The 14174-nt window shown below is 40.7% G+C and overlaps 1 protein-coding gene across 3 annotated transcripts; it reads left to right on the top strand.

Annotated features, from left to right (window-relative positions):
• Positions 1 to 963: 963 nt before the first annotated feature.
• On the top strand, positions 964 to 13586 carry mybl1 (v-myb avian myeloblastosis viral oncogene homolog-like 1). Of its 3 annotated transcripts, none has more exons than XM_044339816.1 (16): positions 964 to 1945; positions 4712 to 4811; positions 5060 to 5131; positions 5398 to 5490; positions 6300 to 6520; positions 6611 to 6812; positions 6905 to 6979; positions 7278 to 7388; positions 8199 to 8438; positions 8529 to 8921; positions 9053 to 9192; positions 9356 to 9470; positions 9590 to 9706; positions 9884 to 9988; positions 10201 to 10392; positions 10602 to 13586. In XM_044339816.1, the coding sequence occupies exons 1-16, from the start codon at positions 1923 to 1925 to the stop codon at positions 10725 to 10727; spliced, it is 2325 nt and encodes a 774-aa protein (XP_044195751.1). In that variant the 5' UTR covers positions 964 to 1922; the 3' UTR covers positions 10728 to 13586. The 3 variants fall into 3 exon arrangements, with proteins under 3 accessions (XP_044195751.1, XP_044195753.1, XP_044195754.1); XM_044339818.1 differs by having other exon boundaries at positions 965 to 1945; positions 8547 to 8921; XM_044339819.1 differs by lacking the exon at positions 7278 to 7388 and having other exon boundaries at positions 965 to 1945.
• Positions 13587 to 14174: the final 588 nt, after the last annotated feature.

Raw genomic sequence — 14174 nt, 5'->3', positions numbered from 1 at the left:
GCTGAAGCCTCATAAAAGCTTCAGATAAACTTTAAATGCATTTTTGCACAAAATGCATTATTTCCAAAGTGACAGCTTTCATGCTGTTATTTTTGGACGCATAATGAGTCATTTCCGGTCATCTTGTGGTTTCCTGGCTAACTTCACATATCTACTCTGTCTTACACTCACACTCAAGAATGACAACATGTTAGACGTCAAACAGTTAAACAGTGTCACCTACAGGTAGAAAGGAGGGACATGCCTATTAGGTATCCATAAAATCATACACATCCTAATTCTATATGGAGGAACAATAGATTTCTGGCCCATAATCGCCAGAAAAATAGATTAATGGAAAAAGATCAAGGAGTAATAGAAAAATAATCGATATCTCATAAATATGACTGTGTAAAAATGATGATACACTAATTATGCAACATAAATTCATAACTGTGAATTATAATATCTCAGAATCATGATACAGTTTACAACACACATAGTGAAATGCGTCTATTTCATACTATTACATTCTATTTCAAGGTCATCATTTTGAATAAATGTTTCCGAGTAAGTAGCTGTCAAAATCCATACAGACGCATTGCACCACTTACCCCATCCATCAAGAGTATGTCCCAAGTAGACCTACACGATTGGAACTGATGAGCACATATGATATTATGACCAATTAAAATTCATAGTGAAATCTGCAGAAATGTGAGGATATAACTCATTTTCATGTTAAATACTATATTTATAGCTTTATATGCATAGTGAGGATGCAAAAGTTACGTCCACAAGGTGTCAGCAAAACACAGTTTAAAGTAGCTGCAGTGTGTGCTGTGGATATACAATTGCTGCCTGTCAAAGTGAAAGGAAATGTTTATCTCTGCATCTATATGTTTATCAGAGTTTTCTGCAAATATTCTGCATCAAAGTGGAACGAATCTCAAGTCCTACAACCATCATAATTCCTTGCAGGACACCACAATTTTGAGTGCGCGATTAATTGACCTTACATTGTGAAACAACAGCAATAGGTGGCATAAACACTGCTGTCTTGCACTCCAATAAAGACTTGCCCTATTGCATAAAAATGGGCTATATTCATTCAAGTAGAGCTGCCAGCTTCTAGGAATACGTTTGGTTACACATGAACACAAAATTATTCTCAGCACTGTGTAAGAGGATAAAAGTTGAGTCACTGAAGGCTAGTAGTGATATTTCATCGCGCTTGTCACCAGTGAAATTAATTATGTGGTTGGGAAGCCCCCTGAAACTCCATCAAGGGCCCCTGAAAGTCCCCGCACCCCACTTTGAGCCACCACCGCCTTCATGAAAAGACCCATTCTCCAGAAAGGTGACAGCACAGTCGTCTTACTTAATTCCCGCCTCCTCGCGTTGTCGCCCAATCAAACAAAACCACATCCCACTTTTAGCCAATCACACGCGAGCCTCTCCTCCAACCGTTTGACCAATCGGTTTCGAGTATCGACTCCTTTTTTTTAAGAGCCATATTTCTGACCAATCAGGGGCGAGGCCGCCTGCGCAGAGGGCTGGGCGCGAGAATCGGCGGGATGGACAAAAATCATAACGCCAAATGGAAATAAGATGAGTGAGATAGAAGCACTCGGACTGCGAGTAATGAAAGTAATATGTCCGTCTTTTTAGGTTAATATCGGCGTTTTATCTTGTGTTTTTGTCCTGTAAAAGTCTTAAAGGAGGACGGAGCACCGCGTTTCTCTGGAAAGATGTTATCGACCATGAACGCGGCTTTTACACAGACAGCGTAATATTATGAACTGTACATTAAGTTAGCTCGCTGGCTAACGTTAGCCGAATGACAACGATTTCTATGGATAAACATCTATTAATGTGGGATTTTACAGAGCTGCCAAACACAGGTTCGTCGCTGAAAAGGTTCAATCATCCTACCGACTGTCATGGACAACGTGAAATCACGCAGGTGGGTGCCAACTATAATACAGTGTTGTTTCATTATCCAGGTCGCTAGGATCTGTTTGTCACCTTCAGCAATGTCTCTGTGCACCTTTATTTAAGCTGGGTGTTGCTACGGTGTCCTGAAAATGAAACGTAAAAAGCCACGCTGCTTTAAGTTTCATTTTTGACAGCATTATGCAACTTGCATTGCACCTGCACCTGCACAGACACACTGTAACGAGCTCCACCTGCATTGTTAATGACTGCTAGTTAATGGAGAGTGCCTTATGCATACATAGTAACTGATGGTTAATAACCGACCTCTCACAGTTGCCTTAAAAGTAACGTTAGTCTGGATAGTGTAAAATGTGGATATTATTTTAAGATGAGAGTTATATCTAGTATGTTTTAACGTGGTTTTTTTTAATATTGTTGGAATAATTTAGACTGCTATGTATGGGAGGCGCGCAGCTCATTGTCAAAGAGTAGTTATGTAACAGTAGCATCCTTGAAAGTGACAGGTCAGTCAGTTTAATTGTAGCATATAAAACCTTTTTACAAGTTAGATTCTCTTTGTCTGGATGAGGACACAAAACCGATAAAAAGCTACAAAATGAGATGTTTTGAATGAAATGTTTTGCTCACATTGGTGTTAAATGTTTTGCTCATATTGGTCATATTGGTAACTTGCATAGCCTAAAGTCATTCTTTGTTTTTCAAAAAGTACCCAAGAGACAGAAAGTTGTGTGTGTTTGTGCTTAGACATGACAAGTTATATTTATTTGCCTGTTTAATTATAGTGACCAAAGCAGGCAGAGCATTGGCATCCAAAAACAGCTGGTTGCATAAAACTAAGAATATTTGCATTCAAGTGTTGTCATGTGTCATAATTATTCATGTTAAAAACAGACAATTATTGCTGAAACGATGATTGATTAATTGATTGGCTCACCAACATAATTTTAATTGCTAATTTTGACTATTGATTGATCATTTTAGTAGTTTATCAAGCAAAAATGCCATTCATTTGCTGGTTCCAGTTGCTCATATATGAGGATTTGATGTTTTTCTTTGATTTTTACCATCATAAAGGTCCTTTAGGTTTTAGACTGTTGGTCAGACAAAAACAAACATTTTGAAGGTTCAGCCTTAAGCTGTGGGGAATTGTGATGGGCATTTTTTCACTATTTTCTGACATTTTATAGACTAAAGTAAACAATTTATTGGAAAAAAAAAAACAATCAACAATGAAAATAATTTTTGGTTGCAGCCTTACTCATGATTCTGATCATATAAAACTCTAAAAACACAAACATGGCAATTATGTAACTTCAGCTATGTGTTATCATCACCATGAACCGCCTCCTTGTGTCCACATCTGGGGAGAGATGGGTGGGATTTTGCAATTAGACCAACTCAGGATTTGATGCAGGGCGCGCACATCCTGTATCTTGCAATATCCTCTTAACTGTTTATGAAAATGCAGGAAACTCTGACGATGAATGTTTGATACTACTGATACTCCAGTTGTTCATTTTACAACTTCTGAAACACATTTTAGTATTATATTTTTATTATATTAAGGTAAATAATGTGTTAAAATAAAATGTGAAGGAGTTATATAAGCCTGCCTGTTTTTTGAAACTTTTTGAACAACTGGACCGTTAGGGCTCTGCCATTCCCTTGACCACACCCCAGCGCACCGCCTCCTCCATCAAAAATGACACACACACACACTCACACACTCACACACCTCTGGAGGTGAAAGAGCCTGTTGATGTGGGATTGCCCCTTTCCTTCGGCCCCCTTATGCCCCTCCTTCCTGTTCAGCCATAGGTCCAGACTCACTTCCACACTTCTTTTTGCTCCAGTGAGGGAATCAGGCCACACCAAAATTCAAGTGCCATGTTCAAGTTTCCACACTGAAGTAAACCTTTCACTCCACATTCTGACACGAGACCTGGAGGAAAGCACTGTTTTCCCCTTGTGTCAGTGTGTATGATTGTAAAGGTCTTCTGTATGGTAATGGATCTTGGTAATGGCTAACTTAATTTCTACTCCATTTATTAAAGTCTGCTCCACTACCACAAAGAAAGTGTTGCCCAGCAGCAGCAGCAAGTATTATGGGAACACAGAAGTACAGAACTACCTGCCAACGTCTTGTGTCAGACTCAGAGGAGAGGAATTTTGTGTTGTTGTATGCTGGCATGTATGCAAGTTGCTTCTCTCTTACTTTTTTTTATTCTGACAAGGTTTGTCAAAAATTCTGGCTCTAAATAAGGCCAGTGACAGTTTAGTTGTACTCATACAGTGTTATTATATACTATTTAGACCACCCCAGTGATCCTTACCTGTTTCCATTCAATCTATCAATTACTGGTCACTGGTGATTAGTCTTCAGTTGCCACATCTTTGTCCAAACTTCTTTTAGCCTGCAATACAGCAAGGAATGAGCCAACCTGGTTTAAAGAAATCTACTAAAAGCTGAGCTTTGTGTAACCTCTTGCACCTTTCCCCTGGGAGCTTGTGCAATGACAGGATATCCTTTACAAGTGGAGAGACTTACATGTATGCATTTGCATAAGTTTGACTATCCAAAATGTATTAGGTACTGATAGGAACCAAGATACTGATACAGGAGCCAGTATTAGCAACTTCCATGCAATGCCATACTCATATCACATATCACGTCCTCCTTACAGTCATTGACCTTATAAAGAAATTTTGGCTCCATTAATAAAACCTGCTCTTCTTTTACTCCTTTTTCCACATTTATCCTGTGTACTTTTAGCAATGATGAGGATGAAGAGCTACACTCCACAGATCCAGAGAGTAAAGAGAAGAGCAAAGACAAAAAAGTGCTGTGCAAAGTGAAGTGGTCCCGTGATGAGGTAAGTTTATCAGAAGTACGAGGGAGGTCTGGACTGTAGGGGGGGTTTTGCAGGTTATTTGGCAGAGTGAGATGGGGACTTTCTGCTGCATGAGATTTGTATTTTTATCTTTGCAAATAAGAAGGCGTTTTCCACACGTTTTAGTGGAGTCACTGTTATTTTATTCAATTGTACAATTAAAGAGGACAGTATGGTAATGTAGATGAAGGAATAGTGTCTTCACTCACTCTGTTTCTATTTGTTTTAAGGATGAAAAGCTGAAAAAGCTTGTGGAACAGCATGGAACTGACTCCTGGAAATTAATAGCAAACTATTTTCTAGTAAGTATATAATGTGATGTGCCTGCATTGTGTAACAAAAACAAATTTTGTTAAGTGCTTTATGGCATTGGTCCATCTCTTTCCATTTTAACAGTTTATAACTATACACACCATTCAGTAAATTAACATTGTTCCAATGTTTTTAACAGTGATAGTCATGCATTCAGTGACTGGACTGATTCATTTACAGCTGTCAGGAGAAGGTGTAACTGTGAGGTAGTGGTGTGGTGTAATGAGGTGTTGAGCTTTGTGCTGCTCTGTCACAGGGGAGGACAGATGGCCAGTGTCAGCACCGCTGGCAGAAGGTACTCAACCCAGAGCTGGTGAAAGGACCCTGGACAAAAGAAGAGGATCAAAAGGTAAGAGGAGCCGGGAGTGTCCTGTTCTAGACAGAAAGAGGGATGACAAAATAGTTAAATGATAGGGGAGACAGAAGGAGGCCGTGAGGAGTGTCGAGAATAGTTTAGTCTAAGTGCAAGAACACAAACACAAATGCCACAATATGCAATGTGTCTTTTACCACCAAGCTAACAGGGCTGTGCACAGGCGCCAGCTTACTTCCCGCCGAAAACTTTCTTTGCCTTAGCTTCTTTTTTTTTTTCTTTTTTCTTTTTGCTAAATAAATGCTCCACTACATCATCCCTAATAAAACACAGACTTTACACGTCACTCGTGTAGAGCCGAGCCCTTCTTTGTACACAGTAGAGCTCTAATATCAGCCCAAGCTCTAAGATGAATAATGCATCCCTTACATGGATCAGGATTCTTCAAGAATGTTAAGAATGGTGTCTCATTCCTCCAAAACCTTGGCATCATATCAGAAACACAAACCTACAATATCAATAATAGCCTGCGTTGCCAACAACGACGTCACAACATTTTTCAACTGTGACAGAAACAGCCAAACAAGCTCTGCTGCTGCTGCACTGAGAGCTTTCCAAACACCAGAGCTGCTGTTGGCTATAAATAAGAAAAAGAAGGAAGACATGCAGTTTGTCTCTTTATAAAGCTTGTAATTTGGAGAATGCAATATGGGCCCCATCGTACATAAAATGAAAGATGACAGAGAGCATTATAGGAAGATGCAGCAATGTTTAAATGATAATTTTCTGATTAAGGAATCAAAACTATGTCTTTATATATATTTCTTCTGATGGTGTTTGTGCAGGTTATTGACCTGGTTCACAAGTATGGCCCCAAGCGCTGGTCGGTTATCGCAAAGCACCTCCAGGGAAGAATTGGGAAGCAGTGCCGTGAACGGTGGCACAACCACCTTAACCCAGAAGTAAAGAAATCTTCATGGACTCAGGAAGAGGATCGAATCATCTATGAGGCCCACAAACGACTGGGCAACCGCTGGGCAGAGATCTCCAAGCTCCTTCCTGGACGGTAATATCATCTCACACATCCTGTATCTATTTCCAGTTTGAGCATTGAAACAGGCAATTTGCTTAAAATGGCCGATCCTCTTCCCAACAGGACAGACAACTCCATCAAGAACCACTGGAACTCCACCATGAGGAGGAAGGTGGAGCACGAGGGCTACCTACAAGATGGCTGCAAGACTTTCACTTCCTCTCAAACCGGAGGGAAGAGACGCCATCACAGACAGTGTCCTCCAACACCAACAGAGCCCCAGCACTGTGACCGCAGCCCCCTGCCCATGACGGGACCCAACCAGGTCTACTTTCTTTCTGGTCTAAATACTGTTTTGATTTCTTCTATTTGTTGTCTTTATTGATTTGAACTTAAATGTGATTCTCTGTGATTCAGATGGGGGGATATAATTATGATCCTCACAGTAGACACATGATGGACAGTCTCTCTGATAGTTCAGGCTTCATACCGGTGAGTCTTTGTGTGATTCTGTGCATGCTACTGAAAATCACTTGCCACATCTTTATTTTCTAGACTTTCTATGATTTTCTTTGTGATCGCTAACTCTGGACTTCAAATCAAATACTTGAATGTCCCGTTATTTTCACCTAACATTCAATAACAGATATAAGGGGGTAAATCTCAAATGCTCCCATAGTATTTTATGTGTAAATCTGTTGTTTTTAGTGTCTTTTTCTCCTGTTTTTCTTAACTTCTTCCTTTCCTCCTTTCCTCTCAACCTCTCCTCCCTGACGTTTGTTTATTTCAGCCATCCTGCCTGGATGATCCCGACAGAGAGCAAAGAATTAAGGAGCTTGAGCTGCTGCTTATGTCAGCAGAAAATGAAGTCCAACGACAAGTGCAGTGCAGAGGTCCATGTGTAAGAACACACTCCAAATGTGTGTTAGCAATCTTAGTCAGCATAGCCTGCGTGTGTTTGTAGCTTACATACACTGTAAAAGGGTCATTTTAATATTAAAAATATTATTTAACCGAGCTTTGAGTCTTGAAATGAAATCAAAGTCAGAATCTTATGAATTTTCTCGAACCAGGTGTTATTCTTTAGGCCTTAATATCACTTGATTTAAAAAAAATACTGACACTTGTTTCAAGAAAATTCCCAAATCCCATCTGCTTGGTGAATTTTTTTCCTTACTTTAAGGAAAAGAAGATTTCAAGACATGGCGCAATGGACTTTTTGCAGTGTATCCATGTGAAAACAAGAATGGCGCACATGTATGCGTGCCTGTAGCCTGATTTGCTGTAGTGTTGCTATAGTAACTAGCTTCCCATCGCTACTCATTCAGACTGGCCTGAAGCTGTGCTTGGTAGCCGCCCTACCCCCCTCCCCTCCGCCCCCCATTACCATCATTACCAAACATGAACCCGCTCTGTCATCCCCTCCAGTCTTCACACCCCCATGCTCCGCCAACAGTTTGTTTTTGAAACAAGCGCACTCTCCTCTGTCTCTCCTGTTCCTGTTCTGTCCCTCCCTTGCACTGTTTTCACATTTCATTCACTCCATTCATGTAATACCTCATTCTTCACAGTCAGTGATGTAATATTGAATGATTGAGTGGTCAAGATTGGTCTGATTTGTGGCAGTATCACATATCAATTCAAAACACACACAAATTTAGAATAATTTTCCTGCACCACCTGATCAGATTCTCTCACTCCCGCCCTTCAGAACTTGGAGCAGTACTCGGCCTGGTCGGACAGTGTGTCAGATGACACGTTGACCACGAGTAGCAGCAGCCTGGAGGAGCAGGCGGAAAGGAGGCCCTGGAGGGGCCCTGAGATCCCCCGGGGACCTCCAGCACAACTTCCTGTCTCGCCCAGCAAGTTCCTGGCCGTAGAGGCGAGCACTGTGCTCTCCACCCTGCAGACCATACCGGAATTTGCAGAGACCATGGAGCTCATTGACTCAGTAAGTAACACAAAGAGCACAACAGAGAACTAAAATATCTCAGTATGAATTTGTTGAAATAGTCCTGAATGTATTAAAGATCTACTGCAGATGTGTTTTGCTCTGCAGGACCCTGTGGCATGGAGCGATGTGGCCAGCTTTGACTTGTCAGAGGCAGCGACACCACCCAGGCACAACCAGGCAGGCTACACCTCTCTCCTGCAAGAGAGGACGATTGACAATTCGATGGGCTTCATAGTCAACACTCCAACCGCCATCTCAGGCTGTGACAAGAACTGTGATCCACTTGGTATGGGCCCTGTCACCTCCCTGACACCCATCAACTCATCCAAACCCACCCAGGCATCTATTGGGAGGAGGAGGAGAAGAGAGAGGGGGGAACCGTCTCCTTTGTGCGACAGGACCTGCTCCTCCTTTTTGGAAAATGTCTCAAATTCGCCCAAGAAAACGCCCACAAAGTCACTGCCATTCACCCCATCACGAGTAAATGAAATCTGTTTTCTTTTCTTCACACATCACAGCCCCCTTCCCCTCGTCTGATTGCATTATTACAGAGTAGATATACTGAGGTTGCTCTGGTCATTTGGCTGACATGACTTGTCTGTTTTCCCCAGTTCTGCAATATATCAGGGGCAGAGCATCTGAATTTGGATAACCCAGCCCTCACCTCAACTCCTGTGTGCGCCCAAAGATGTCTCCTCAATACGCCGCTTCACAAAGAAACCACACCCAAGCACCAGAAAGAGAATGATGGGTAAATAAATATGAATAAACAGGGAAAAAAAGGCAATAAAGATACATACAGATCCCAAAAGAGCTGGGATAAAAGCCAGAATCATGATATGCATTTAGGAAATTTTCCATCTGATTGTTAGGACAAGATTAATTTGTAAAAACAATTTTTTTCAATTTTCCAGTTCCAGGACTCCTAAATTCCATAAAACTGTCATGATTCCAACCCCGAGGACACCGACTCCCTTCAAAAATGCTTTGGCTGCCCAGGAGAAAATGCACGGGCCACTAAAGATGGAGGTAAGTGTCTGCACACTGTATGCTTTTTCATTCATCTGTATTTATAATAAACATTCCTCACATACAGTATACGCAGTCGCCTGTCCTTGTGGTGATACTAGTCTCTTTGTGTTTTTCAGCCGCAGCCTTTGGCATTTCTAGAGGAGGACATTCGAGAAGTTCTGAAGCAGGAGACTGGAGCAGACATCTTCAACAGAACAGACTTCCAGCCAGACTACAGAGCATGGAAACATAATGTATGTGTAGCATTAGGATGCAAATCGTCCATTACAACCAACATACTAACCTGCTCTGTTATCTGAAGAAGCAAATATTTACTGATACACAAATTTTAGAATTTTAATGAGTTAAATGGTAGCACTGATGGAACTAGAGCATCTACTCTTATTCATATCTTGGCCCTTTGATTTCAGATGGATGGTCCAGCTCGAAAAGTGCGCAAGTCCCTTGTGCTTGACCCCTGGGGGAAAGACTGCCTCAGTGTCCAACTCTTCCAAGAGCAGCTCAACAACGCACAAGTAAGTCACTCCGATCAGTAAGTCTTATCTTAACCCAGTGACTACCACTGATATGCACTTGATTATAGGCAGGTAGAGCGGCCCAGTAGCTATCAGTAGTGAAGTATCTGGCATTGCCGAAAAAGCATGCATACTCATGCAACATCATTACTTAAATTGTCAATCTACTACGTCTTCATAAGTTCCTCCATTCACTGAACATCATATCGCAGGTGCCAGATGATAGTCTACTGACGAGCTCCTCTCTGATCACCCCAACCCCTGAGCAAGAGGAGTGTAGCCGCCCTTTGACTTCTGGGGCAGAGGAGCCCCCTTTAGTCCCTGTGCATCCCCATCGCTTCACTAGCCCCAGGGTGAAGAAGCTCCCTGCCTCCCACAAAGCACCAAAACACGCCATTGTACAGGTATGTTGAAACCAAACCAACCCTGCATTAAATGTTTTCTAGTCCTTAGGAAGTATGCTCATGGTTTTCATTTACCTTTTATTAAATAAAAAAGGGTAAAATATGTAAATGAGAATGTACAGTGAGTAGATAAGTGTTGTTGTGACCAGTGTTGTACTGCGTAAGAAAGGGTGCATTACCATTGGTAACCTTTGGTCACTTCTCCGCAGGTGAGTGAGTGGGAAGCAGTGGTTTATGGGAAGACAGAGGACCAGCTGATCATGACAGAACAGGCCCGTCAGTACCTGAACCCTTACCCATCATCTGGCTCTACCTCAAGGGCCCTTGTGCTTTAAAGCCGTCCCCCTCACTGCACAGGCAACACTACACCTGCCCAACAACTAAAAAACCTCCACTGAATCTTGTAAGAGACAATCCAGTGAAGACGAAGTGTTTTCTTTTCTTTCAAAGCAGAAATGCACTGCCAAGGACGTGCACAAAAAAAGGCATGGCTGCTCGTATTGTTTTCAACACGTTTCTAGGTCACTGCCCAAGTAGTTTCTCGTTTAAAGGCGTTCTCTCTTTGGCCTATATTTTCTTACGAACACACACAAAACCTGGCTACATGTGCAGTTTTGTACAGATATGAAAAGGCTAGATTTTTTTTCCTGCACTAGTCAGTAATGTTGAAACAACCTGCACATACAGTATAGGCTGTAGAAATAGAGTGTTTATTACTAGCAGTGGCTGCTTCCGAGTTTTATATTGTTAATATATTGTTTAAATGACAAGAAAAACATTTTATGATGTAACGCATTGTGTACATACATTGTGTATCTCCTCTAGCTCGTTTTTGCTAAACTGCCCCATTGCTGTTATCAGAAAAAAACACGTACATGCACACAAGAATTTGTATTGTACTTTTAAAATGGGTTTTAATGGACTAAAGGGTCATGACACACACAGACACACACGCATGCGCGTTAATCACCGCTTTCAAATTAGAGAAAAATGCAGCTGCGTGGTTTTTTTTTTTTGAGACAGCGGTGTTACATTGCTGAGAATCCATGGTGATGTGAAGTTTTTTGAGGATGGAAATACAGTAGGAAGCTGTCAGTATTGCACTACTGAGTTGATTTTGCTGCTGAGAAAGGAGCAGTGTTTTTAAGGGCAAACTGGATAGCACTTGCGATGGTATCTTTTTTTTTTCTTTTCTTTTTTTTGTAACAACACAACGTTTCCTTTCCAAGGCCATAGTGTCCGTCGAGACATCGGTTGAATGTATTTCATTGCAATGTACATGTGTAAGAACCTCAAAAGATAGAAGGGTACCTTAATGTTTATTTCTGTTTGTTTTATTTATTATCTGACTGCTCTAAAGCCTAGATATTAATATAAATCGGACACCATGAGTTTTTTTTTTTTTTAAAGAAGTTTAACTTTGCTGACAAAACAGCCTAAAAACCCTCACTTTCTCTAAAGCAGTTCTCTCTCTGTGATAAAAAATGAATGGTCACCATTGCTTCGGTCAGGCGTTTCACGGTTGGTACTGACCAGAGTTTTCATATCAACAGTGTTCTACAACAAGCATATTGGTCGAGAAGGATTTACTTTTTATATGAAGGCTGTAGGTTTTTATTTATTTAATGTCTACTAATTTATTTATTTCTAAAAAAAAAACATTTTAAGAGGAATTATTGAAGAATTTTATTGTCTTTTCTCTTTCAAAATCAGGATTGGGCTACCATTCATTCAGTTTCATTACTCCAAGTTAGAAGAACATGCACTGCCACTAATTTAACATGTTAATCTCTTTTTTTTTTTTTTTTTTTTTTTTCCTCACCAGGCAAGATCTAGCAAATAATCATTGTGTAGTTGTATCTGTGATCTTGTAACAAATAGGTTTTTAGGACTTTTTTTTTTTTTTTTTCCTTCTTATTCAGATGTTCTCTAATTAGGTAGCAGGACGCCATCTCCGACCTCTAATCATAGACAAATTGCACTTTTTTACTCATCATTTAATTTTAAATGTGTGTTTGTTCATTCTGATGATGTAGTTCTTGTCCTTATTTTTATTTTGTTTTTTTTGTTTGTGTGTTAGATGGATGTCTCAGTTTGTTTTTTTTTCTTTTAATTGAATGCTGACGTTAAGATCATGCTGCTTGATTTTTTAATATTTTTATCCTGCTTTGCTGCAGAAATGTGTACTTAAATACACTACATCAAAGCCTTTGCAGCTAACATTTTTTTTAAAAAAAGAGACAACTCCGGGCAAAAACACAGCTAATCCTTTACAATCAGAGACCGTCCTATTACAAGAAGGTCTAAATTTGATCACTGCAGGACCCAAAGTTGTGACTCAACAAGCTTGTACCCTGCTGAAATGCCCCTTGAGCAAAACCACAACCCCCTACCTGCTCACTCATCATTTAACACCTTACATAAGAACAAAATGCTTAAAATGTAATGTAAAAACGCACAAATTCGAGTGTGATGTTGAAGAAATGTACCACACTGTGCTTCCATATTAACAGGCTGACTCATGACACTTGTTTTTTTTTTTTTTTAACCATCCTGACACAAACACTCTGTAATCTACTATATCTCGGACCGGTGAGGCAACACTACAGCTATAAATGGTCTTCTTTGTATTATTGGCATTAGTGGATCCAGTATTAGTAATAATCTGGATTATCCAGCATTAAGCATTTGAGTGAGACTAAGAAGGGAATCTTGTCAGGGAGATCAAGTGGAAAGATCAGGAGTATACAGCACACAACTCTAAAACAGAAAGTAAACTAACATCAACATATTTGTATTTTAAAATCTGGTGGCTGAGATGTGTCTAATCTGTATATATTTGTGTTTATATGTTGTATGTTTGTTGGTTTGATTTGTGTTTGTACATTCCATTTGTGAGTCCAAGTTAATATATTTGTACGTTAACAACACTTGGCCATGTAACATCATAGGTTTTGAGGGAATTAAGTACATATACATGATAGAAGCAGCTGTCATACTACTGTAGTTATGCATGAGCAACACACATAATGCTGGACTCTGCTTTAATTTATATGGTGAATCACAGATGTAACACTCACACAGTATTTTGTAGCATTTGAAATCATAACCAAGGTACCATAGAAATCCTGCCGACTGTCTTGTAACCGTGTACTTAATTTGGAAAAATAAATGCCTTTGTTGCATGACATGAACTTCCTGTGTCTATGTTTTTTTTCCATGTTTTTGAAATTGATGAGAGCCTTCTTTCCCTGCCAGCTGCCCCTGCTACAAATTAGTATACGTTACATGGCGTTTCCCACGTAATAAAGATTTCTGGTGATCCTTTAGTTTTTCTGACATGCTCACAGCAGGCATAGCAACATCTTGAGCTCTTGCCAACAAGTGATTCCTTGAGAGCTTTTTTTTCTTCTTTGGGGGTAAAAACAGAAAGTCAGATCCTCCACATATAACCGTAATCGTCCTCAGGTGGATGTGGCAGGTGAACTAGGGAGGCCCCGGGGTTCGACTGACACTGATTGAGTGGTTTCAAGTGGAATCTCCTTGTCATGTGTGTATGTATATGTTGGGATGCCGTCAACTTGGCCTGGGGTCCAAGGGACACGAGCCCCCTCCACCAGAACAAGAGGCCTCTCCACAGGGTCAGCTGCTGGCCCTAAAGGAGCCCACTCACCCATGACTTAATGCCCCCGGGCTCCTTTGTCCTCGGGGCTGTTGGTTTTACAGACCCATTCACTCAATTGCCCACCAAATGAGGGAGGCAAAGGACGTGACGACTTGCC

Source organism: Thunnus albacares, chromosome 21 (assembly GCF_914725855.1).
Source record: "Thunnus albacares chromosome 21, fThuAlb1.1, whole genome shotgun sequence".
NCBI classification, from domain to species: Eukaryota; Metazoa; Chordata; class Actinopteri; order Scombriformes; family Scombridae; genus Thunnus; species Thunnus albacares.
The sequence above is the reverse complement of the archived record's forward strand: the minus strand, read 5'-3'. Positions and strand labels throughout refer to the sequence as shown.